The sequence below is a fragment of the Poecilia mexicana genome, unplaced genomic scaffold (genome assembly GCF_051168715.1).
Source record: "Poecilia mexicana isolate PSO_F unplaced genomic scaffold, ASM5116871v1 scaffold_7, whole genome shotgun sequence".
Lineage (NCBI taxonomy): Eukaryota > Metazoa > Chordata > Actinopteri > Cyprinodontiformes > Poeciliidae > Poecilia > Poecilia mexicana.
This window is the reverse complement of record NW_028263376.1, coordinates 20016467-20044160: the sequence shown is the minus strand read 5'-3', so window position 1 is coordinate 20044160 and position 27694 is coordinate 20016467. Positions and strand designations below refer to the sequence as shown.

General features: G+C 39.4%; 1 protein-coding gene across 3 annotated transcripts in view; it reads right to left on the bottom strand.

Annotated features, from left to right (window-relative positions):
- The window catches only part of scube3 (signal peptide, CUB domain, EGF-like 3), a 105265-nt gene that overhangs the window by 3680 nt on the left and 73891 nt on the right, over positions 1 to 27694 (bottom strand). For 2 of the 3 annotated variants that reach the window (XM_088007211.1, XM_014981703.2), the window contains exons 7-21: positions 25077 to 25124; positions 19178 to 19294; positions 17296 to 17418; positions 10508 to 10624; positions 6376 to 6498; positions 4922 to 5038; positions 4734 to 4829; positions 4483 to 4599; positions 3429 to 3590; positions 3149 to 3352; positions 2898 to 3059; positions 2642 to 2809; positions 1105 to 1266; positions 821 to 1018; positions 575 to 727 (exon numbers count right to left, since the gene is read on the bottom strand). In XM_088007211.1, the coding sequence (XP_087863337.1) occupies positions 575 to 727; positions 821 to 1018; positions 1105 to 1266; positions 2642 to 2809; positions 2898 to 3059; positions 3149 to 3352; positions 3429 to 3590; positions 4483 to 4599; positions 4734 to 4829; positions 4922 to 5038; positions 6376 to 6498; positions 10508 to 10624; positions 17296 to 17418; positions 19178 to 19294; positions 25077 to 25124 (2067 nt within the window). The remainder of the gene's footprint in view (positions 1 to 574; positions 728 to 820; positions 1019 to 1104; positions 1267 to 2641; positions 2810 to 2897; positions 3060 to 3148; positions 3353 to 3428; positions 3591 to 4482; positions 4600 to 4733; positions 4830 to 4921; positions 5039 to 6375; positions 6499 to 10507; positions 10625 to 17295; positions 17419 to 19177; positions 19295 to 25076; positions 25125 to 27694) is intronic. The other variant, XM_014981705.2, reaches the window with a different exon arrangement.

The window sequence follows — 27694 nt, the reverse complement described above, 5'->3', positions numbered from 1 at the left end:
ATTCTGTGCAAACTTATAATTTGTATTTTTCTATTTTCTAACGATATAAGAACACAATCTGGTTGAGATAGAGGAGGACTGAGTTAATCAAGTTTAAATTATTCATATGTCTGGCAGATTAGATTTAAAATTATTGAATCTCAACTGAGAAGTTTGTTTCTGACAGGAAATGAGACAGGTATCTGAAGAATTATAAAATGTAAAATATGTTTTTATTGATATTTTAAAAAGTTGGCAACATCCTTCTCAATCTTTATTGGCGTTATAGCAATGAAGCGTTAGCTGACTTTGTGCATATTTCCGCTGGTATGTTGACAGTTTATCTTTGGTCATGACCTTTGAAGACGGAAGGCCTCCTTGCCATCACCCTAATCTTTAACTCTCTCCACTATTAGATTCAGTCTGGACTCTCACTGTGCTGCTCTAAAATGTTAATGTTGCTTCCATTCAGAAAAAACACATGCTAACCAAATAAAAGATTACTTTAAGCCCTAATTTTCCGAGGGCTAAGATAACCGCATGTGACGTTTTGCAGAAGTAACTGTTTGCCAATGTGAACTCGGACGCTACTTACCATCATAGGTAACATAAGGAATCTGGAAACCTCTGGCGCTGTTGGCCTCATTAGATTTGAAGTTTATCCACAGACGTCTGGAGCGAGCTGTGAAGGCGATGGGCCGCTCGTACGTCTGACAGGTCTCGTAGGTGGTGATGGATGTCGCTGACCCTTGCACAAGCACAGATAATCCTTCCTCATATTATTTATGACCTCTATCAACTCTAATGAATCCAGAGAGAGAGAGAGAGAGAGAAAACTCACAGTTCTTCCTCATGACCAGAACATCACCGCACTCGTCCTCCGAGGGCAGGAAGATCTCCGGCACCACGATCAGGATCTTGCGCTTGCTTGGTGGGTTGATATTCCAAATACACTCCACGTTAGCAGGGTAGTTACCAGGATAGTTAGGTGACTCAATGTAACCCATTAGCTCGCCCATCTCACCACCACATTGCCTGTCTAGACAGACAAAAGCAGGCCAGGTTAGACTGTGGCTGTTGGGGGAAAAAAAAAAAAAGATTTTAGTTCTTATTGTTCCAACTCACTTTTGCACTGCGAGACGCTTGTGGCCCCATCAAAGTCAGTGGTGGTGTTTCCTGGACAGGTGATGCAGTAATTCTGCCTGAACTCTGTCTGATAGGTCCCCACTGGGCAGCGAATGCAGCGGTGGACGGTGGTGTTGTAGTAATGACCTGGAGAACACTGGACTGCAGGGAGGAGTTTAAAAAAAATAACATTAGTTTAATTAACTTCTTTTATGCACAGGTTTCTATGTTGTTGCATTACCGTTCGAGAATTGAGGTGCAACGTAAATATTTGTGCTGTCAATCGATTAAAAAGTGCATCAGATTAATCACTAGCACTGTGATTAATTACGATTTATCACTGTGTGTAATTTTCTAAGCTTGAAGTGTAAATATGGAAGTTGTTTAAGAAAGAGTTATAACGTCTCTGAAGATTCTCAGGTTTCCAGGTTTTCGTCTTTTAAATCGTCATTTTGTTTCAAACGTTAATTTAAAAAAATGTTAGCTGTAAACTGGTTGTGCTTTGGTGGGGGAATAATTCAGCATTTCGATATGTACATGCCACCTTTGTTTTATCCAAACTTCAATGAACGAGGTGTTTTTTAAGGTGAAATTTGCCGCTGAGCACATCCAGTCTCGCTCTCCTCACTCATCTTTTTACTAGTGTTTACGATTTTGCATCGTTGACTGCAGTGCAAGACTGTTTCACGTGCTGCTGTGACAGTCTGTGGGAGAAAGGCTTTTAGATCACCGTAGGTAATGTAATTAATCTACATTTTGTCACAGTGAGGCTTTAAGATTTTTACATTTTCACATTAATGTGTTAATGTGGACAGCCGTAGTAAATATTAAACATTTTTTAAGTTGTTTTACACATAGAAATATGAAATTGTGCCATTAATTTGTATTCAGCCCTCTTAATCTTTTTTTTTTTAATTTGCTTGAAATTATAGCACCAAGTCCTTTGGGGTATGTCTATACCAGCTTAAAAAAAAAAAGGTTGCTCCTTTCTTTAATAGCTCAAACTCAGTCTGATTGTCTGTGAACATAAACTTTTAGGTGTGTGACAGATTCTATGTTTGATTTTTAACACATGAAAATGATCTAAACCATTCCATTGTAGGCTGTAGAAAACCATGGGATCCTCACAGCATGATGCTGCCAACACCATGTTTGACTATAAGGAGGAGGCATCTGTAGAGACGTCATCCACACGTCACCTTTCAGACTTAGGCCATAAATCTTACAGCGTCTTCTCCAACATTTGTTTCATGTACAGACAGCTACATGAATGCATGCTATATTTTTAACAATTTCAACTGTTGAAATTGTGTGTATTCTTTTACTTTCGCTTCACCATATTGAACTACTTTGTTTCATGAAATCTCCAGAAAAATGTCATACTATCAGTTTGCCTCTGCACACTTAATGTATCACTTTCACAAGTATGTATACTTCTGCAAACTATTGTAGCACTAGTTTACGAAGCTCATCTCAGGGTAAAATGCGGCAAACTCGTGATTCGGTGAAATCAAATATTTTTCTAAACAAATCTGACCTTTGACTTCGCAGTCATGAAAGGAGCTGGCACCTTCCCGCTTCGTGCTCAGGCCTCCACCGCAGGGGAAACAAAGTGTCCTTCCCAGATCTGGCTGGTAGGTGCCCTGAGGACACGGCTGGCAGGGTTTGAAGCCATCGCTGGAGAAGTAACCAGTCGGGCACTGGCCTGCGTTTGATTTAAGGATCACAGAACACGGCTGTCAGGACATTTCTATGAGCTGCATGAGATGAGATGGATGCTCGGTTTAATTCACCTGCACAAGAGGAGATGTTTCGTGCTCCCACAGCTCCATGTCCATCGCTACCAGGGCAGAGGTCACAGGCCAGCTGGCCCTCTTTCTCCTGGAAAGTCCCGGGTGGACACTGGACACAGCGCTCCTGTCCCCCGTGGTAGTAGGACCCTGGCAGGCACATAACTGGGGGAAAAAAAAGTTGTCAAAAAGTAGCACAGGTGAGAGATGAGTTGAAAAGAATTAACTGAGCTCACTTGTCCAGTCTTACTTACCACATCTGCCATTGACCCGCTCCCAGCCTGGGGCACAGTGGTCCTGAATGGGTGCAGCCTGAGGAAGCTTTTGAGCCACTTCATACTCCAAACCAGCAACCCGGATCAGAAAGCGCTCTTGGTTGATGGACTTCTTCAGAGCCTTGATGTACGTTTTCACCTGCTTCTCCATGCGCTGCCGCAAACAGCTGAGGTTGCAGCTTCCTGGTCAGTAAAAAAAAACTTCGATTTATAAACGTTTTGTGACTCGGGGACGACAGGATCAACATAGATGACTTACCTGTCGTGTCTCCAGGTTTGACTTCGGCTTCCAGCTCCAAGGTGATGCGCGTTACTCCTTTGTTAGAGGGATTGCGAGCGTGTCGCCCTTTAGCTTTCTTGGAGGAGTCACATGTAAGGTTAACAAATGTTACCTGGCAGTTGCTGCAAGGCTGCCCCCCTCCTGCAGAGACAACGTTATTGAAAACCACGAAGAAGCACTGCACACCATTTAAGTTTAAGCTCAATCAGACAATTCTGACACTTTTTATAACTTTATCACAAAAGCACCGGAGGCAGTGCATCTTCAATCTGGAATCTAATACATTTCATTTTTCTCTAAAACAATCTAGGTCTTCCATCGTTTATAAATGGTATTCACTGTGAAGGAGAGATGATATTGGCTGCTGCGGTTTGTGTTCTGCCTTGGTCAGGTGACCTGCTTTGCAGATTCCTCTCAGCAACACTGAAACACTGGTCATCAACTTAACTGAGGCAACCCCATATTGGAGCAGAACTCTAAGGACTAGTCCATACAGAGACAGATATCCTGGAAAACTAAAACCCTTTTATGCACTTTAAAAACTCTGACCAAAGAGGGGATTTGAGAAACCTCTGTTTTTGTGTTTGCATGTGTACATGGGAAACTGAGATTTAGGGTCCGACAAATAATGTGCCGATTAATCCACATACTAGCTTTGACATGATTCCAAATTGACATTTGAAAGTAGTTCTGGTGCGTGTGGATGAACTCTCTTCTTAAACCTGTTTCTGTGTGTACATTTTATTATTTTTTTTAAATGAAATGGTTGAGACATTCATTTTCAAAAAGAACCGATTAGATGTGTACAAACCGAGAGGCTCTGCAGAAACTCCTTTTGGAACAAAAAACTAGTATAATGGTGAACATAATCACAAGACAAACTAACGATGTGTTATTTTACTGCACTTCAATTTTAATTTTAAACCATATATGATTTAAAATGCTACAGATATTAACTTTATTTTAGCATCCAATCGGGACTCGGTTTGGAAAAGCCATCAGAACGGAACAACAGACATTAACGGAGACTGACCTGGTCCCAGTGTCCGTCCCCTGTCCTCGGTCTTGCCCGTCAGCTTTGGATGCAGGTGACATTTGGCATTTTTAATCTTGAAAGAAGCCTTCTGTTTCACTGGAGGCGCCAAAGTCTCTACAGACAAACACAGCCTGGTGGGTGGGAGGACACTGAAGCATCATGCTGCTACCAGCAATCAGACAGAAACCAGAGCTGCTGTAGTTCATGAGATGGCTTTGATTTTAAATAAAAACCGACAGATAACAAACCTACGCAGCCTTGAATGATGCTGGAATTGATCCTTGCAGGGGGCTTGCCCGTGAGAATCGGGATGCCGCAGCTGACTGAGTAGCTGTTATTTGTCCCTGGAAAGAGAGTGTGCCAGAGCAAGAACTGTTGATCAAATGTCTCCAGTTTGCCGTTTTGTGTTTGTGCCCTGACTCGGTGGGGTATATACCTGCCAGATAGTAGGCCTTGGAAGCACAGGTAAGAGAACAGCTCTCCTTTTTGCCCGTCCTGCTGCAGGTCAGGGTGGCCTTCGGTGCCACAAGTCCAGGAGGACATTTCACCAGCTCTGCAAGAGAGAAAGCTAACAGGTAAACGTCCAAAACTGCTCAACAGCTGCTGCAGTTGCAGCTACAATTATCTGACACACACAACATATCAGATTATAAGCAAGATGCAAAATTGTTGAGGCGTTTGCAATAAACAAATTACACAAAAAACATTTAATTAGTCAAAAGAGCTCATAATACAAGGATTGCATTCAAATTTAACACCAGATCATGTAGTGAATATTTGCAATTTCAGAGTTATTCAGTGCCCAGAAGTGAATACTTCATAAGAACAGGCACTCATAAATCACTCCACACTCAGAGACGGAGATAGAGCAAATCACAGGCTTCATTAGTTACATCAGACGTCCTTGAGATAAAACACTTCAAACACCTGAACTGTTGAACATTTCATTGCATGTTAGAAAGATGCAAAGTCAAGAGAACTGTGCAGAAAAAAAATAATCCAGAAAAGAGATTATTGTCTTTCACAAACACAAACAAGGAATCCAAAGGCCCTGGATTTTTCTACAGATTCAGCTGGAAGCACAGTTCACAAGTTTCACTGTCATATGAGCAGTGGGTTCGCCACCTGGTGGCAGAAAGAGGAAGCCATCAGTGGCACCAGATTCCAGAAAAAGCAGGTGGTCAAAAAACCTTTCAATGACCTACAGAAAGACTTGGGAGTAGCATGCACTGAAGTTTCAGCTCGCATTACCCTAAAGGCTGCTGTTATGTGTAGCAATAAGTCAAAACTCAGTGGAAGGAAGTGAATGCTGAAAACAACACTCTGCCTACAGCAAAGCATGGTGGTGGCTCAGTGATGCTCTGAGGCTGCTTCATCTAAGACCGGAAACCTGAAGTATGTGGAAGAAAAAAGCAAATGTTTGGTTGCATGGGACATCCTAGAAAATAGAGTGGCCATCATAGCTTCCTGACTTAAACTCTTTCAAAAATGTAAGATGCAGATGGTATTTGAAAAAGCTGGTAAACTAAGGAATATAATTCAATTCCAGATATTGAATCCTGAGTTATGGAACAATATATTTTAGGAATATATAATCACATTTAAAGCAGGTGTCAACAGCAAAAGGTTTCTCTGCTAAGTCCTAAAAATGCTTGATATGAAGGAGTTGAGCAACTTAGAAATAAAAGTGTCTCTCTGCGTTCAAGTTGGAGAAACCACTCACAATATCAGATGTGTCAAACTTTTTAAACTAGTAGCTTTGGTATTTTGTTGGGGTTGAACATTTTTAGGTAAAACAGTAGGCACACACACACACACACACACACACACACACACACACACACACACACACTCCTAAAGAAGCCACTAGGGGGCACTGTTGTCACATACCAATGCAATCCTTCTTGTTCCAGTGAAGCTTGTATCCAGACGGACAGGTACACTCATAGCTCCCCAGAGTGTTGATGCAGCCGTATTTACAGCCTCCACGATTGATGCTGCACTCATCAATATCTGCGAGAAGACGCAGTGACAGAAACGCTTTATGAACAAGCATGACAGATTTGACCTGAAAGGCACAACTGATTCTTACAAGAGCAGAGTTAAAGAAAGAAAGAAAAAAAATAATGATGAGGGAAGTATTAGGAAATAATGTCACCAGAGCAGCAGAAGTAAGGCTTTCTCCAGTTGTAAGGAGCTCTTCTATGATTGCTTCAGTACTCCTTGTTGGTTTTGGATGCATGGCGGATTAATATGTTTGCGTGTAAACAGAAGTGAATTCTTGTTTTGATGTCACCCACATTCAATTTCATGGTCAGAAGTTTTCGGGGCTCTCTGGGGAGGAAGACGTGCGGTAAGCAGTAAATTATAATCACCTTTTCAAACACATGCTGAGCTAAAACCGCAAAAAGCACCCGGGATCCAGATGGAGTCTGGCTGCATTCAGGGGCCAGACAGAGAATCGGCTCGCAGGGCTAAGCCGAGCTCTTTAAGCAGGACAAGCGGCGCGCACATAAGGAAACAGACGTAGATAATAGCCGTGATTGATGATCTGGCTTGCTGATATGAAAAGCTCTTCCTTGTCTCATTTAATTATTTACCGTGAAAAGATAAAAACAGCCGGCGTTGCTGCTTCACTCTCTGAGGGAGATGATGACTTCATCAACAGGCAGAGCTGCTTGAAGACGTAGTGAGGGATGTGCTGTTCATCCTTCGCATCAAAGCACTCAATTTAAAGGACAAAGACCTTTAATGGATATCTGATGGAACAGGAGCTCATCCGCCAGACTTCTTTTATCCTCAAACGCTGCGTTCTAACGTTTCTCCGGATCTCTGTGCATGTTTGTCGGTGCTGAGACAAGCCAAGGGAGGAAAAAACCCCCGAATTAAAAAGAAAGATAAAATGACATTCAGACACCCAAGCGTAAGGCATAGGAGTTTCTGGATGAGTAGGTGAGTTCATCAGAATGTCATCGAATTTAAATTTCAAAAGGTTTTCCCTGTGTGTTTTCGTTAAAAACCTCAAGAACTTAAAAAAAAAGAAGTGTTTTTTTAAAAACCAAACATCCTAATCAAAGCCGAAGCAAAATCACAAACTGTTACGTTGCAACCACATACAGCAATGTATCTTATTGGGATTTTATGCTTTAAAGTGTTGTATTCAGCTCCCTTTACCTAAATAAAATGAAGCTCCTAACTAGTAAACGGAGCCTACCTGTGTGTGATTTCATCTCAGTATAAATGCTGTTGTGCTGTAAAAGTTTGTTAAAGAACAATTACCATAATAAAGACCAAGGAACACACTCGACAGCTCAGGAATAACAACATGGAGAGGCTTTAAGCAGGATTACCAGTACTCAAATCTTTTGTCGGTCTCACAGAGCACTGTTTAATCCGTCATTTAAAAACCGCTAAGCGAACAGAAAAACTGCAAACAAAACAAGTGACGGTTATCCACCTAAGCCGACAGGCAGGGGCAAAGAGAGCGTTAATCAGAGAAGAAGCCACGAGGTTAATCATAACTCTGAAAGGAGCTGGAGATATTAGGCGGGAATCTGTCCACAGGACAGCTATTAGTTGTGCTCTTGGTAAGTCCCTTACAAAGGGCTGGGGAGCAGAAAGCCTCCGTAAGAATCCCCTTTAAAAGTTTACGACACAACAAACATGCGGAAGAAGCTGTTCAAATCAGATAAGAGCCAAGCTGAGCATTTTGGACGACATTCAGAGCTGGACGTGTGGCAGGAAACTAACGCCGCACATCAACTTTAACGCACTGTCCACTGGACGCTGCTGGTGGCAGCGTCATGCTGAGGGGATGCGTTTCTTCAGAAAGCAATGATTGAACAAGGCAATAATGGAAGAAAATCTATTGGATTACAGATCATATACAGCAATGGGAGGATTTAGATCAAGAGATTGGGATTTTTTTTTTTTAAATTTAAAAAGCCAAGGACAAAACTCAGACTTAAATTCAGTTAGGAATGTGAGGCAAAGCTTAAAAATGTGCCCTCCCTCTTCATCCAATCTGTCTGAGCTTGAACTGCTGCGCAAAGGGAAACTTGCTGACAGAAGGCCACTGACCTAATTGGCTTCGTTAAAGGCGGCTATCATCAAACACAGATCGCCACTCTCCTGCACAGCCGTATTCCAGCTCATGAATTACAAAGGAAATAACATAACCTCAGTTGTGCGGAAGAATGAGAGGAGTGTAACTGGGAGCACCATAAATCTCGGGGGTTATCTAACAGTTGTGACAGCAGTGCTGAAAAGCGAGGGGAAATCATTCATCAACTGCTCGCTCAACAATAGTATGGAGAGCCATTTACTTGAGACCATCTTTACTCCTCTCAGCAGCTCAGCGGGGCCTGATCGCCGTCCTTCAGGTGAGAAAAAGCCTCGCAAATCCAATTCAGGGGCATTTATTCCCGGAGCTGACAGCTAATACAGCTTCCCGTCTCTGGAACCTAATAAACCTGAAAACCTGGATGCAGCATTGTGTGTGAATGCAGAGAAAACTTTTTCTCATCGCAAGGCAAACTCTTGACAAACTAAACTTTAAACAACATGGCCTTTATGTTTTTGAAGTATTTTGGTCTTTTTTTTTTTTTACCCCAATCCACTACTTTTGGGGTGATTTTAAATAAATGTAATAAATACAACGATATGTGTTGAGTGAAATAAAATAATTTTGAAAAAAAAAAAAAACTGTGCAAAGGAATGTATGTTTAACATATTTGGTGAATAGATTTGCCTCTCCCTGAGTTGTAGAGGACATCAGTGGAGCTAAAGTTTTATCAATGTGATGCATTAGTGATGTCCGACTCGGCTCATTTCAGCGTCAGCTTTCTAAGACAATGAATTGTCCCGTGAAGGGTAATAGCCATGTGAGATAAAAGTACTGTTTCAATTCAATTCGTAGCTCCCTGGCAGGCGGTTTTCGACTCACAGACGTAGAGCTAGGTGCCATTTACTTTATGGATTTTCTGTCATCCGGGTTGCCTGTCAAGACTTTGGAAGTTACGTCATCAGAATCTGCAGTATGTGACAAGTTCTGCAACATGCAAAAAGGTTGCCAGGGATAAGACGTGTCAAAGTGTGTGAGTGAGGTTCTGTGTTTTTGTCTTTAAATGTACCATAACCTGGGAAGCAGATTGTATTTCAGATGAGGCGGTGAGATCTTTACATCAAACTCCTTGGAGCGCTGCCAACCCTTTGTAAGATTGACAAGGATATAACTCGGACATGAGGATAGCATGACCAGTTCTGCTTCAGAGTATCTGATAACCATGTCATGACTAAACTGTCACTGCTGCTGCAAAAAACAAAGGTTCCTCCAAGAACCCTTAACTACCCAGATTTCTGACGCCACAACAAAAAGAATCGAAACAGTCGCTACACATTTTCTGCAGAAGCAGAACAGTTAGAGAACACTCGTCCACCGTCCCGGGTAATCATGAAGCATTCTTAGTGGACCCCAGATAATCTCTGCAGACTCTCCAAAGGATCATCTATTCTCTCAACTGAGTGTTAATTTCAGACTGCAGTATTACTCTGGTGTAAAGAAGGTTTTCCTGTTTGCATGCGCTGACATTAAGGCGTGGGACGACACTGTCAGGACAGAAGATGGTTTGGAAGACTTTCATTTGGTTGTAAACCAGTGCATTAAAAAGTATTAGGAAGGAAAGTTAAGGAGAATATGTTGACTGCAAGCTATAAATGCAACCGTGACGACAGCGATGGAAAATGAGAGATACCGTCAAGATAGTTAAAATGCATCGACGGTGGAATCGTCTGTCATATGAGTGTTTTCAAAAAGGTTGGGTAAAATTTGGTTCAGTTAGATTTTCCATCTAGGTGAGTGGAGTGTAGTTATGTATAAAGCTTATAAAAATACTTAATATGTGAATCATTCTTTTTTTTCTCTGTTAGACATGAAATGATTAAAAAAAGGTTGTTTGGGATGAAGACAAAGGATGACAGACAGGAGATCTGCCCCTCCAGACAGACAGACATGTTGGCTCACCTCCACAGTGGGCCAGGCCGTACAGGACGTAGCCTTTATTACAGAGACACTGGAAGCTGCCAGCGGAGTTGACACAGAAGTGGTCGCAGGCACGGTCGAAAGAGCATTCATCAATATCTGCAAAGACAAAAACACAAAGCAACGAAAAAAATGATTTAAAGGAGGTGAATCTGGTTCTTCTGCCGTCCCACCTTCACATCATATCTTCTGTTCTCCCTTTTCTACACTTTAGGCATGCTGTCGATGAATCAGTGCGTCAATCCAGCATCAAATTAAAATGAAAAGTGCTTTAATGTTGCATCATTTGTACCATTGTAGACTACAATGCAGCTTTCAGTGGTTTCTGTTTTTCTGATTTCCCCTTTCCACAGCCAGAAATGCATCTTCCTGTCTGTCAGTAGGCTCTCATAAACCTGCATGCCATTAGGACTTCTGATGAAGTTCTTCTTTAATGTCAGTGTCAGTCTTTGCCAAGCTCAGGCAGCACACGCTGGGAGAAAATAGGGGTTTGCAACAACTTTCCGTGATGTCTAATTGGCTTGTTTATTAAAGTTTCCCTGGATTTTCCCAGGAATATCATGCTTTCATCTGCTATAAAGTGAACCTCCTCTAGGTTTTTAAATAGTCCCAGGTGTCATCAACAAGATGACAAAGGTATTACCCTGCAACTGCAGAAGTATTCATACCGGCTGAACTTTTCCACATTTTGTCAAGTCACAACCACAAACTACAGTGCATCTAACTAGCAGTTTATACATCAGACCAGCACAAACTCATAAATATGGGGTAATCACTAGAAAGTTGAAAGCTGACAAAGACGTACTCTAAGCAGTAAGATATTAGAGAGTTTTTATCTCATTTAATGGGTTAACAAGCAGTTTAGGTAAAAAAGAAATTACATAAAATTTAAATGATTTTAATGGACTTGCTGAACTCCAACACCACAGAGAGCCATTACTGATTGCTGATGCCGTCTGGAGTCCTGATGGCTCTTCTTGTTGGCACACACTGTGTGCAGCGCTGCAAAAAAGTGTTTGTTTTTGGCAAATTAAGGATAAACTTTACTCTAAATCCCAATGGAAAATAATCATCGTGACTGAGTTTATCCTTAAAAGGTTTCTTATTGCAACATTGACGCCACAAGTGAATCTGTAACTTATTATTACATAGTTTAGCATTAACCCAAAGTACAGAGCGTTGACTATTGCTACAACTCTTATTTACAAGGCTGCAAAAAACAAGTTTCCATTCACTCTAGCTTTCGGCTAGGTCTCATTGTTTTTTAAAAGGGGTTGATTAAAAGAAATAAATAAATTTTGCTTGAATTCCAAAGACATTTTCTCTGTCCAGACAACATGAGTTCTGACGTCCTTCTTCTCAAATCCCATCATATGTGGATCAGGACTTTAAAGAGATGTTGATGGGAGCTTCACATGAACGCTCCATCCTGACTTACAAACCAACAAACACTAACCCAGAGTTTAGTGCTTTTATGCTACACTCCAGGTTTAGTGTAAAAACTAAACCCTAGGTTTAATTTTTATACCTCAACACTTCAAATGAAAGCAAATGTCTGCATCAGTGCAACAGAACCCATCCAAATTACAGCAAAATCACTGCATTCAGGATTAACATGTTAAACATATGGAGGATATTACACTGAGTGTTTGATCTTGCACTCATTATTTGCTTCTTTTTAGCTTGAATAACTAAAATTCTTTTGTTAATGATAATGGATGGAGAAATGCTACTAGTACCGTAACTGCCTTTAGTGGTACAAAGACAACTATGCACCATACAGAGGAAAAAACGGTAATGTAAAGCTAATAAACAGCATGAATGAATGTTTTCTAATGAGGCAGGTTCATTGTTGCCTCATTAGAAAACATCTACCTTTGAAAAAAATGCTTCTTTGAAACAAAAAGGATTATGAATGCCTTCTTTGGAGGTTTTCCAGGGAAACCCTGAAGCAGACTGAGAACTCTGAATGGACTACATTTCCCATCAAACCTAGGAATGACCAGGGATTCCTCAGAACAAACTGTAGAGTGTCTCTAGGGAGAATGATGTAAGGGTGTCCTTGTTGCCGCCACAACCTGATTGTGAGATAAGCTGATGGATGGATGGATGGATGGATGGATGGATGGATGGATGGATGGATGGATGGATGGATGGATGGATGGATGGATGGATGGATGGATGGATGGATGGATGGATGGATGGATGGATGGAGGGATCTCAGGCCTGATGCAAGATTGTTCTCAGATTTTTTATTTTTTTTTGCTATATTCAAATAAAAGCAAAAGCCAAAGGGTTGACCTTTTACATGTTTTTTTATTTCTTTGTTTCTTCAAAGGCTAAGATAAAAGGTTTCAGTGGACAGTTTTCAATTTTCCAGAAAACCCTCAGGTTTTAGACTGTTTTTGAAAAAAAAAAAAAAAAGCCTGAAGTCTGAATGCGTTAATGGGCCTTACAGAACATGACAAGCGCTCCACTGCTCTCTGAAAACCACCGTTTCAAATGGCTTGCAACATGTGGTGATGGTTTGTGACTGCACAGAGCATGCTCAGCCGTGCTGCTGAGCTGCACGCTGTGACAAATGCCCCGGCCGCCAACAGAAATGAGCCAAGCAGCCAAGCAAGAAGGGTAAAATGAAGGACAAGTTAAATGTCTGAATTCCCTGAAATATATGAAAAGTTGCTACGTCTTTAGAGACCACAGGAGGAAATAGGTATTGCGTAATTGGTTTGTCAGATTTGATTTAGATGCAGCTATTGCCGATTAGGTAAGATGCAATACGTGGTGTCAATTTGTCCCGAACAGAACATCTGAAGGCTTTTAGAGTCAGGTTTTATTTTGTCCCTCATGACAAACATAACTTTTCTGTCCTTTTTTTGTAATGGGGGAAGTGATTGGAGGACAGTAGTTCCACCAATCCATGGCAAAGTTCAAGTTTAACTTAGTTTGACAAGCATGATGTCCTCCAAATCACTGTAGTGTCATCTGTATAAATTAAACATGACTTAAAAGAAATTTCACAGTTTAACACACTGAAATTGGGGCTCTGTCTCTTTAGGTTTCTGTTCTTTCAGCACATCATCACATCATCATTCCTCTATTAAGTGCCTACAAATGTTTGTTGAAGAACTGGACAAAGAGAAATAGTTCATGTAATGAGACGCACAGTTCCACCAGGTGCTTACTAATTGCTGCTGGCTAGTCTGAAGGAGCTGGGTGGGTGAGTCATGGGGAAGGGGTGCACTGCACGGAGATGCAGAAGCTCGATTTGGAAACTGCTGCTCAGAAGAGGAGCTGCGCGTGGAAGGTGGAGCTTCGTCTCCTCGGGCGCTTTACAAACCCAAATGGTTGCCACGGGAGATTCAAAGATTTCTAAAATATGCATGAAAGAATCAAAGCAACACTCCAGGTATGTTTTTGATGAGAAAACAATATTAAACATGAAGTAAAGCTTAAAAAAATAAATTTTTACATAACACGTGGTGACAGATGACACAAGAAAATGTAATTAAACTATGTGTAGCTTACAGAACTTTGTGTAGACGCAATGCTTTTCAAACTTACTCCCCACTGAGAAACCTCTGCATCCTAATGAGCCTGTTTCTTCAATATGCCAGTTATTTAATCATGAATGTGCAACATCCTGACACCACGGATTCCTGTGGTAATCAGGGCAGAACCGATACGAATAAAATGTAATCTTTACCGGGAAAGACTGCGCCCTTTTTTCTTTCCATCAATCCAAGAAGAGCGAAAACATGATTGGAATGAGAAGAGAGGTTAAGAGGCTGACAGGTGACTCAGCGCTGTGGAGTTAGTGTGTGTGCGTGTGTGTGTGTGTGTGTGTGTGTGTGAGAGAAGCTGGCAGCATCTCACTCAACACAAGGTGAGCTTTATCACAACCCCTGTCTCCAGACAAAACACACAGGACCAAACAAGGACAACAGTGTTCCTACACTGACCCTGTGCATCCAAACAGTGCACCGCTGACTCCTTCATGGCACCATGCCACTAAAAACAAGCTGTGATTTACATTCCTACCAAGAAAGGACCACATTTTCTCACTTATCTGTGTTATTGTGGCTAAATAAACTTTACATTGCTTGGCACCAAATAATGACAGAAAGGCATTTGCCCTGAATGTGAGTCTCTTTCCTTTTTTTTTGTTGTATTTTTACTGACCACATGAGATGTTAAACTAGCGTATAGGGAGCGGTGTGATTAAGGGCACCAGCTGTAAACCCACTGCCTGACACTGATGCAAACCAGGCTGAGTATTGATTGACCACATCAATGAGAGGGAAAGGGGAAAAAAAGTCATCCTTTTTTCCACATGGAGAGAAGCTGAGATCTGCCCCACGTCTCAAGTCTGCCTGTTTCTTTTCAACACAAGGTTTTCTAGTGACTGAATCTGTCCAAGACTTAGTGGAGCTTTTCGAACTGGACCCAAGCCGTAGCAAACCTTTTACCCAGCCGTGACAAACCTTCATTTTCCCTCCAGCTGGATGACCAGTTTTCTGCTGAGCAATGACTACAATCAAAAGTAAAAAAAAAACCCAAAAAAACAAAACAAGTAAGGACAGCTCACTTTGGTATCTGCAGGCAAAAACAACAAAAAAAAAAAAAAACGCTAAAACTCATTTTGTAGCATCCAGGGAGAAGCTACCATCCATTTTTTATAGCTATTCGTAAAACCTTGTTTTAAGGAAATAACATGTTTATGTATAGTAGAATAAATAGAACCCCAGAGGCAAAATTCAGGTGTAACAGCAGACTCATGTTCTGTTAACAATATATTGTAAAAGATTATAATTTAAAGATACAGTGATTAGAATAGAAAGATCATACCAGTGCAAAGTAGCTGTTCTCTATGAACTCTGATCTTAATAATGTCTATTCAATATTTAACTTATTATGAGGATAATAACTTCACAACATCTACAAAAAAGAGTTTTATTATTCAACAAAACACCAAACTACAACAGCTGATACCAGAGAGCAATCAATGAGCTCCTTACTTGTGAAAGGAGGTTTTCCATTCTGAAGTGAGGTCGCTAATTCATTGTTATTTTGATATTTATTAATTGGCATAGCTTTTCAAATACTGAGTCTTCTTGACACGTTGTAAAAGTCATTTTTGAGCACGTTGCTTATGCAACCAAGTGATGGGCTGCACCCTGAAGCAAATGGGTTGCTTTTCAAAGCACTAGTCTGCTTCCCCTTTAATCTCAAAAAGAAAAAAAAGTCAGGAAATGTCAAAATATCCACTTTATTAAATTCTGGAGAGCTACAATGTGAAAACAATTTTCCTCTTTTTCTTTCCTGAATATTACCAGTAATTACATAGCGGCTTAAATGTAAAACCGAAAGCTGTCTGGAAGTCTTTATATAAACAAGTTCTTTCACACCTAAAGCGATAAAAATGTCTCAAAAGAAACATTGAGAGACACTTGAAACTTGTTTCTGTGTTAAATAAGAAAACAAAAATAGGTGTTATCCTCCTTGTGCCATCCCTTAATAAGAGCTTACAAAGACAACAGACCATAATTAGATGACGTCTTGAGAAAATTTCTAATTTATGGCCTTTTTACATGTAGAATTGGGTCAATTTCAAATAGGCAATTAACAACTGCTTAAGGATGACTAATGAAGAGTCATTATGTCTCTGATGTGCAAATTAATAGCTGCTAATTATGTTTAATTTGTGTTCCCTAAAATAAAGCGTTATCCTACGGATATACAAAAAAATATATATATAATAAAATATTCTAATCAAAAGCTTTACATACAGTCATCAAGACATAAATGCTAAATTAAATTGGACCTTTTAATTACGTATGTAATGATGTAAACCTTATATACTTACACTTAAATGCTTAAAAATACAACACTACAAGTTTTTTATTGATAATGGATCTTCTCTAATCTAAATATGACAAGAAATAAAAATCAATATTACAAAATCTATAGGAATAAACCTGATTTAAAGTCAGGCTTTTCTGACTTAAAAACATAAGACTATGATAAATCCTTTAAAAATATTTTTGTATTTTTATCCACTACAGTTCACCTAGAAAATAAATTTTTTGGGAGGGAAAAATAAATAAAGTGAAATAAAAAGGTGCAATGACATCTTCGCATATTGTGCACACCTTTAAACTAATACTTTATCAATCCACCTTTGATTCAATTTCAGCCTTCAGTCTTTGATGGTTATAAGCTTCCCAACTGAAAATATTTTCCCCCGTCTTGCAAAATTTCTCAAAATCCAACAGACTACAGGGAGCCTTCTGCATCAAATTACTACAGATCATCTGACAGATTTGGTCTGAGCTTTGGTTTATGCCATTCCAAAACTTTCATAAATAAAAACACAAAACAAAACAGAAATCTGTTGTACAAGTTTGAATTGTGTTTTTTATTTTATTTTTTATAATCCACACTGGGTCAACGTTATAGCTTGATGGCTCAAATATATAAATACACCCCTGTTTGATTTTGAGTGATAATCCTTTTGTTTCTCAGTTTCATGCCTTTTCTGATTATTAACCAGCTTTTGCCTTCAGTCTGGCTGGATATTAGAGTAGTGTTGTTTTCTGCTGGAAACGGGAAGATGAAGATGATTTTTCGATTTTAGCATCACCGTGAAACCAAGCACACATCCAAATCAACAAAATGCTTCAACAAAAGAAAACCAGCGGTTATCCACAGCAAAACACATTTTGGAGTCAGAAAACGAAACGAGAAATGAAAACAAACACGCTACGAACCTTGACATGTCCTCTCGTTGGTTAGCAACTTGTAGCCTTTCTTGCAGCTGCACTCGAAGCTGCCCACGGTGTTTCGGCACACGTGGTCACACCCCCCGTTGTTCAGACGGCACTCGTCAATATCTGCAAATAGAAAACCCAAATAAATGAGCAGTGGGTAATTCAAATCACTCGTCGCGACTGAAAGGGTGAGATAAACCCGCAGAGGAAGCGGTAAATTAAACACTACACTGCTGTTCTGTTTTAGCAGAAAGTAATCTACTTTTTGTTTTTGTTTTGCAATGTGTTGTGTGGCTTTTAAACGGAGATAATGACTTGATGTGTCATCTGTTCATCCTGGCTTTTCACTGCCATCTGCTTTGGAAAGTTTTAAAGAGGTGAATTCTGAATCTTCGCCACAAACGTAGTGTCTTTTTCTCAATGGATCCTTCATCATCTGGTTAGAATAAATTCATAATTAGTGGCATTAATGAATCAATCTCCTGCTCGCTCCGTTCATCTCTATCCCTTTAGAAGTGTCTCGCCTTAAGCAAGCGCCTGTCTTCTTGTGCCAATGCCACCTGGGTTTGTTTTCCTCTCATTTCCCCCCCAAACCAAACTAATACGAGTCATTGTGGTTTTATCAGTGTTCATCTAACCTTTACAAGTCAGACGTCTAAGTTTGCTCTTCTGGGAACAATCGTGTCTTTGTTTTACGGATTTCCTTAGATTTTTCTGAAGAAAGTTTGCCAATGGCTTATTGGACATAGGATCATATTTGTAGTTAATAAGCTTTATTAAGCTAAATAAGAGAGCATAAATAATCTGAATCATCATCTTTAAAAAAAAACAAAAAAAAACATTACCAATAGTTTGACAACTGAAGAAATGTCAGAGTTTCAGAGGCAAGAGGATTATATATTTTTCTCTAGTTTCATATAAGCAAAGATAACATTAATTGTTAATAATAAAATGGTTTATGATGTATGTCTAATTTTTATTGGATGTTTCTGTTTAAAGGAAGTTTTAAGTTTTGAGACTTGGCATTAACTTGGTGGAGATTTTTAACAAGGAAAAAAAAGAACGATGAATTGAAAGTCCCTGCAACCATTTTTTTTTTAATACCAGAACCGTGGTGACACAGCAGGACAAGCGAACTCGTGGGCCAAGCAGCTGGATTTCCCTGAACCAGATTGTATTTCTGCACCAGAGTTCAATCACCTATGTCCCTCTTTCGAATGGAGGAATAATCCACTTTTGCTCTGTTGTATATGTGGGTGGTTTCTCACTCCAGGACTGAACCAGGCATGGAAAACAAAAACAAAAAAAGACCCCCAAGGCAGCCTAGCAAATTTGTGGTGTAGAGAAAAAAACTAAACTAAACTTTTTGCAATAAAATTTTAAATTAAGAATAAAAAAGTTTGCTGCACACAAAGAGATTTTTGAAATGAACTCTCGAGAGGTTGATTGAGACTTAAGTCTGACTCGGGATGGCCTCATCACAGGATGTTTGCTGGTTTCCTGCTATCGTTTCGCTTTTCTCAGCAATGTGGTCACAGAGTTTGAGTTGAATACGATCGAAGATATCATGCAGAGTAGTAGACCTATTCAAAGGTTTGTATCTGGTGAGTGTGGATGCTGGTGTCTCAAAAAAATGCTTCTCAAAAAAAAAAAATCTTCTCAGTAGCAGAAAGTAATGCAAGATTGCAATAAAAAAAATAAAAAATTACAACCATAACTGCAAGCAGAAAACATCTTGATGCGTATTTATCAATATAAAACTCCAGAAGGAGAGATGAGGACTATTCTGCGTGGCGACAGGACATTCAGGAAATTAATTTCATGACAGCAGGACAGGTGCAGTGTGAACGCCGCCCTGATGTGCGGCTGATGAGCGATTTACCTTTGCAGGTCTTGCGGTCCGGCTGGAGAGTGAAGCCGACAGGGCAGCTGCAGCGAACTCCTGTCACCGAGTCGTGACATGTGCTGTCGCAGCCGCCGTTGTTCACGGCACAGGTCTCTGCAAGGAACCGAGCAGGCAGATGAAAATGCAAAGTAATTTGTTGTCCTGACCTACTTATTCAAACGGCATGCTTGCGTACTGGTATTACAGCGAAAATTAGGAGGCACGCTATCATCTACTGTGTTAATATTGTCAACAGGAGGGGGTGATAAGAACAGCAAACTAATTAGATGTTTTGAAGCAGAGAGAGAGAATGGAAAAAGACTCGAATACAGCAGATGAAGTAGAATATTAGAAAAGGAATTTAAGGAGGTGTGGGGGGAAAAGTAGTGATTGGGAAACGTAGTTAGCAAACACAGCTAAACAGAGGATTAAATATGTTTATTTGCATGTACGTGTGTCTTTCTTGTCTGAATAAATGATAAGGAGATGAGGACCAACTACTCATTGCCCAACCAATTTTTAAAGTGAACATAAAAGGCTAATCCCCTCTGGTACAAACTTAAATCAATAGTAGTAGTAAAAGCTAGAAATTAAGCACAATTAAACACAGAGCATGCGATTGGATTTGTGCCCTGATCATAAGTTCAGCATCCACGACCAACCAAGAAGAAGTTTTATAGGTTGCACAACATTGCACGTCAGAGTAAGTAGACCGTGCAGCCCCCGAAAAACAAGGTGATCATAAAAAGAGGTTTGCTTCTGGTTTTATTTGGAGCAGACCTCTAGTAAGTTGGAGAAATTAAGCACTCTACAAATCCTCTACTAAGCTACAAAAGCTAGAACATTAGAAGAGTACCAGATGAATCATAGGGTTGGTTTTATTGCAGCAGACAGACTAATGCACAATTAAATCAATTAGATATTCACACAAACATGGTAACTAGGTCCCCAGTAAGTGAGGCAGCATGATGGATTGTTTTGACTATTCTCCTTATAACTCTGGTCCAGTGATTTCTGACCTGTTTGGAATCCACTGACCTATTGCTTTTCTTCCCCAAAGACAATTACTACTCGTTAAATGCTTCAGTGTTCAGCCGTTTATCACTGAAATGTAGCCATCAACAGAGCTAGTCTAGTAATAATCTCTATGAATTTTTTGTTTTTTACTCGTGCTCCAGTGCTCCGGTGTCCTTTGCTTCCCTTCTCTCTTCTTCCTGAGCTGCTCACGGCCGGTTTCCACTGACATTGGCCTGGTTCTGACGGAAGCCTTAAAGAAAGCTATTTTCTTTTTTTTCCTCTGTCACCAAGAGTTAGGAATTGCTGCAAAGTCAATGACTTGATTCAATCAAGCTCACTTCTTACCAATTGTCAATCATTGGCCAAATATATTAGAATCAGTCGCATTATAATTAAAAATGAATGGGACAGTAGATAACTAGATCCAGAATCTGATTATATAATTGGATTGAATTAGAATGAACTGAATTTGGACCAAGCTGGATTCCGTACAACTGGTGTGAACTGGACCTGTTTGTAGCGTAAACTGTCTCCAGGTTGCGCCTTTGGACTGAATAATTTGTGTTTGACAATTTGAAGATATTTTGGACTTGACACTGAAATGGATAAAAGTATTACATTTCTATAAAAATGTAATACACTGATTCTCTCTTCTGTCATTACAAACAGTGTAAAAAGAACTACATCACACATGACGCTTTACATTTATTAAAGCGTCAAAGTTTTTTTTTTGAGATATTTCTGCTTCGCTGTGAGGAAGGGATGTCCCACTCGGAATGTTTCTCTTTGGGTCGGTTGTTAGTGTTGTTGCCGCGGCAACCTGTGTTGATGAATCTGGGAGGAGTAGCTTCTGAAGGAGCTGCTCTGTGTGGATCAGGATGGGTGTGTTTGTTTGGCTGATGAGTTCAAAAAATCAACAGTTTTCCCCCCGGAATGAGTCGCTCCACCCTGAAGTGATGTCTTTTTTTGATAGAGGTTTTCATTTATCCATCTGCCACGGAGACGCGCTTCTCATTTAAACTTCGCAAAGCGTTTTCATCAAGATAAACAATCAAGACACAGATTTGCTCTGACTGGTCTTTGCAGGGGGAAGAAATCTCATGATGGCGTTTGATGTCCCAGTCTTTCGACAGACTTTAGAGCACAGTGCTGTGGACTCAGTAATTGCAGAGACTAGACAATGAGACTAGTGTTGGGACACGCTTTCAAAATGCTCAGTCAGACAGCTGACTCATCAAATTGTAATGATCATGTGTTATAAGAGTGAAGAAACATTTCTAACGTTATGATTCTGCAAAGGCAGGAGACAGACAAACGGTCTGGCGTTTGTTTGTGTATTCTGGAAGCACACCAGCCAAATCGGCGCACATCTACGGGGCTGGGACGCGCAATTACAGTAAGAGAGACGGCAGACTTTTGCAAATATTCTCCAATAAAGTGTTAGGTCTAAAGCTGATCCGCGGTAATATATGAGACGCTGCTAAGACAGCGATCATAATCTGACAGAAACCACATGATTTCTAGTTACAGTAACTCTTGACTTGCATCAGAGATGATGACAACCGTCTTGTCATCAGTTATTTGTGACAACCTCAGGCAAAATACGTAACAAGAAGGTCTCCTTTTCATCACCCTAATCACCCTAATCTCCAGCTCCATCCGCAGATCTTCTAGCAGATTGGGAACTCCTGGAAAAAAATGGGAACAGCCGTTGACTAGCATCCCAACGGTGACATTTTAAAGTTAATTAATACGCTCTAATTGTGCCACACTTTTACTAGTTAGGTGACTTGTGAAGGTTACATTACATTTTACTGAGCAACAGAGTACAAAAAAAATGGCTAACTACAAAAAAAAAAAAAAGCTTTTGCTTCCACTTTACAGTTATGTCTATTTCGTGGCTTTTTCGTGGTTACGTAACTACTGCCTTGATTTGACCCCCCCCTTGAAAACACAGACAGACAAGCCATACAAAACAAAATATGGAAGAAGGGGCTACAAATAGATCGGGGGCTTTTGGTGCGCAGACGATCAGAAGTTGAACCTGTTTGAGAGTGAAGCAAAACACGTCTCCCTACGTTTCTTTTCTGAAAAAAGGCACAGAAACTAGGACACCAAACACTGAAATAGGTCAGACGGTTGTACTGTAGGATGTGTGGAAGTAAGCGTTCATGTACATACAGTTTCAACAAATGGCACCTTAATCCCCTCATGTACTCTCTGTTCTTCCTCTGAATGGGCTGCTCCTGTGAGAGCAAACCTGCTCTCCAAGTTTCTTACATAGTATCATTAAATCGTAAATCTCTTTGATATATCAGGGTTTGAAACATCTCCGCAAATTTATGACTTAATGTTTCTGCTGTCTTTGCTATTTCAATGAGAACGCATCCCATCCTGAAAATTGGGTTGAACTACGCAGCTGATATAATCACGTTTCAGTGCTTTCAGTGAAGGAAATCACTTTTGGCCACACAGCGAAAGATGAAACTCCTCAAATGGATTATGTTCCGGAGTTTTGGACATGATATTACATGCGTATAAAAAGAGGAGGCTCACTCAGTTCTGTGATTTATCTTTTGCATAAAGTAAATCTAAACCGTGGACACATTATTGGCTTTCTCACTGCAGCTAATAGGCCATGATGATGGAGTTTAGGAACACCACGGCGGAGTGTTTGAAATGCTGCAAGCCTAATTTCACTCACATCAGTCATATCAAAACACAAATAAAGCAGAAGTCTTTGGTCTGACTCGTAAAAGCAGCACAGTTAATCTGATTGTTTTGGACTTCTGGTAATCTAAATCGCTTTATATGCTAATGCTCCCACAAACAGCACATCCATTAGTGCAGTGGTGAGCTACAACTTTTGATTTAAGAAACTGAAGGTAAAGGTTCAACTCTGCAGTCTTGGTAAAAGAAAGTTTACCTTCTGTCAGGGTGACGGACTGCAGGTTCCACAATGGCAGTATTTATTAAACAAAAACCAAGTGGGAAAATCAAAAAGCTGATGAGAAAAAAAACAAGTAAACTCCAAATACATCCCGATCATTACAAAATACTAAAAACCTTAAAATTAAAGTGTTAGTATTTTTGCTTTTGTTAGACTGTATGTTAAAGCTGAGTTTTAACATCCAGTCACATATAATAATCAGATCTAAATATAAATCTGGATCGTATTATCTAGACAAATGATTACCAAATGTATTATAATTGTAACTAGCAAAGCACACTGGAACAAATATTTTTAAAAAAATTAATAAATTTAATCAATGGTTTGCAAACGGAAGGCACTGCCATTTTTATTTTCTCAAATCATAAGCAGAATGATGTATAATTTGTCCTGAACTTTCTTATAAATAACAACACATTGTTGATATCTGCTTAATGTAGTTTTGAACTGTTATATAATATTTATTAAAATGTAAAAATAGAAGCAAAAATTATGCAAAAAATTTAATTTGATGTTTTCAAATTAACTGGCTGTGAAAACCAAAGCCTGATAAATACATAATCCACTTTAGTCATAAATGTATAAAACTGACCATTTGGGTACATGGTCAGTTTTGAATGTTTGTGTGAATGTGGCATATGAAGCCACATTCCTTTTCTTTTTTTTTTAACAGTAAAAAATAGAAAACAAAACAGAAAGCAAGTAGGAACAGAAAATTAAAACGGATCAAATGGATGAAACTTCAGCTTATAATCACAGATATAAGTCCAGAAGGATTTGTGGCATTATTAAAATCCACAGTGCTGCGAAAAAGGATTTGCCCCTTAATTGACAATCCAAAACTTTCCACTTGTTAGTGCGCTTTGAAGCTTTGTCCTGTTGCATAACACAAGTTTCTTGACCTTTATGTCACAAACCGCTGCCCAGACATTATCTTTCAGGATTTTCTGGAAGAGAGAAGTAATCACTGCTCCATCAATTATGGCAGCCATCCAAACCCTGATGCAGCACAGCAGCCCTGGACCATCACATCATCGGCACCATGTTTGTGCTTCCACTGAAATGACGAAGACGACCTTGTCACTGTACGCAACGAGAAGTAAGTTCCACTTTTGTCTCTCCAATCCACAGAATATGTTTACATCAAAGGTACTTTCAGAAACCTTTTAACAGACTTCATGTTTTCTGACAGGGTCTTTTAAAGTGATTTCTTGATTCTACAGGTGTAGCAGCGATCAGCTGTGGCTGTGGATGGTGAAACTTGAATAAGCAGATAGCTTTTTTAACTTAATCACATCTGCATTAGGATTCTACATCATTTTTTATGATAAGGTGTCACAAAAAAAAGAAAAAAACTGAAGAAAACTGTATATTTAGGTAGATTTTTAAAAAGAAAAATGTAAGAACTTTAGTCAACAAATGTATGTTGAAATAAATCTGACATTTGTGGTCCCAGCATGAGTTATAACATAAAAACTCCTGTGGCACAGAACAATAAAAAGACATCAGCATATATATTGACATTTGGGGCAGACTGAGAAAATGTGTTGGCGTGAGAGTGACTAGAAGGCGATATCTGTGTGCCTCCCCGTGTGTCGGCATGAAACGCAGCGTATCTGAAACATCTCGGTTATATAACTTCTCCGCAGCAGCAGGTCACAGGCTCCTTGTTTGCAGCTGTGTTTGGAAAAGGTGTGGTTTAACACAGGCAGTGGCTGTTACTGAGAGGGCATTCACAGGAGGAAAAGGAAGCTGGTTGGGGGGGAGCCAGAGGTCAAAGGTCAGAAGGATGATGCCCCCCCCCTCACCCTCTCAACAACATTGTCCTGAGGGGAGGGGCTTCATCAGCGTCTGCTCACTTAGACTGCTCTATTCCCCACACCCACAGACCCCCAGAGAGAGAGGGGAGCCAGATAAACACATATTTACCATTAGGGAACAGCTGTGGGGCTGCCTGGGACTGGACACTCCTCTCCCCTGCATGCACACACACACACATGCACACACACTTTAGTTTGGTGTGCACTTGAACGGCACAGTGTAAAGGTGAGGTAACAATATATCCTCCTTGTTCTGATTAGTAGTTCTTTAGATGTATAATAACCTCTTTTCTTAGAGATTTTGTGGCTGAATTAACAGCAATAAGCATTAAACAGGACGTTCCCATACAGCGTCTTAAGAAACTGTTCATAACCCTGACCTTTTTTCACAATTTGTCACATTACAGTAAGAGAATTAGATTTACATTTTATTTTGATTTTATGTGACCTACCAAAGCAACACAGGGCATAATTTTAAAGTGAAAGAATTTGGATATAGACTGTAGTTTTCTATACTTATATAGATATTTTTCCAACCACACCCACTAAGTTCAATCTATTTTGCAAAGACAAATGTGCAAAAATTTCAATCTCTGGATGTGTGAACACCCTAAAAGACTGGATGCTGCAGATGTAGCAGGATTAACTTTTACAAAGTATGGACCCAGAGGATAAGTACAAATCAAGCTGTGTAGATTTTAATTAGAAAATAGTAATAATAATAATAATAATAATAATAATAATAATAATAATAATAATAACAATAATAGGTAACACTTTATTTGAAGGGGGGGTGAATAAGACTGTCATGACACTGTCATAAACATGACATGACACTGTCATAAACATGACATGACACTGTCATGAACATGACATAACACATGTCATGAACATGAATAAGTCTTCATGAATATTTATGACTGTTGTCATAAAGCGTCATTTGGTAACTTATGGCACTTTTAATACAAAGTTGACATTATTCAAAATGTCTTTGTTATGACAACTTGACATTAACCAAGAAATCATTATTGATATAAATTTGTTATAAAAGTATTACTGATTGCACTTTAAAAATTAGGTAACTTTATGTTATTAAAGGTCAAGTTTAAACAGTTATGATTTCTTGGTTAATGTCAAGTTGTCATAACAAAGACATTTTGAATAATGTCAACTTTGTATAAAAAGTGTCATAATTTATTGAATGACGCTTTATGACAACAGTCATAAATATTCATGAAGGCTTATTCATGTTCATGACAGGTGTTATGTCATGTTTATAACAGTGTCATGACAGTCTTATTCACCCCCCTTCAATAAAGTGTTACCTAACAATAATAATAATAATAATAGAAGCAAAATGTAATCTTTCCTCCACTTCACACATTATGCACAACTTGTGTTGGTCTCTCAAATAGAAACCCACTAAATTCTAAGTTTATGGTTACATGACAATAAAATGTTAATGAGTTTTTGAAGATTTTCTAAGACACTGTATGTGATTTCTGATTTCTGCAACTGTTAGGTGGCAAAATTTTATATTTTCTAATGTAATAATCTAACTTTCATCACCAGCTGTGAATTTAGTAGCTTGTAGTCTGTAGATGGCTGTCTGGATTTTTTTTAGTTCATTTTGATTTTTTTTCCTGTTTATGATAACATAATTACTACAAGTTGTCTTCAAGTTTTGGTGGTTCTGGTGCAGCTGTGAACAGTTTTCTCCTTTCCTTGAACTATGTCAAGGATTGTTCAGCTGCGTTTATGGAGAATAATAATATTCCTAATATTAAAAGCCTCTACTTCACATCATCTACCTCATCAGTTGAAGGTTGAGTCAAAATGACATTACCTCATTCAAAGTGTGAAAAAGTGCTTTTCCCCACATCATTTATCTGACAAATAACCCCAACACATGTGCCAGCTCTTGCAGAGATTGATTTAGTCAAAATAAAAAAAAATAAAAAACCTTAAGTAAAATTTCTGATGGATTGCATGAATAATAATAATAAAAACTATTTCTTCTGCACCAAGTATCTTTAATCTTCGTTTTATACCAACAGGAGACGACCTAGATACAACAGAATGACCTGATATTTTTTCAAGAAATTAGATTCAGCCTTTCCCTGGTCTCAACTAAACAGAAAGTAGTTATCATACACTAAATCCTGAAAACAAAGGGATAATGACAGGTTCTTTTCTTCTTTTTTTTGCTTACACTGAAATAAAGGTGACATATCAAGGCAAAAGTGTTACCTCGCAAACATGCAATCATGCAAATAAATGGTCCACACACTGCCGACAAAAAGACATTTTTGCTGTTTGCGTGTGAGAGGAGGCTTCTGCTGGTTAGTATGAGCCTTGACAGACAGATCAAGTGGTGGTTAGTGCTGCAAAAGCTGAAACTCAAGGACAGCCAGACTCAGTTCTGCACTTTATGGTGTCTTTTAAGATCTTTTATGGTTATATCATTCAGGAATTCAGTTCGTTAGGCTGTTTTGTCAAAACACTGCTGGAGGCCTGACAGCGGTTGTGCTGTCAATAAAAGCTGCAGCAGAGAGATTAGCTTTTTATGATAAATTCGATTTCAAATTAAAGTGAATAAAGTTTACTGTAAATCTGATTGGTGAGGTTTTCCAAGTATGAACTACTTTATGCTAGAATCAACGCTGACCCTTGACGTGTGGTGCCAAAGTATTTACACCCATTTAATGTGTCACATTTTGTCACATT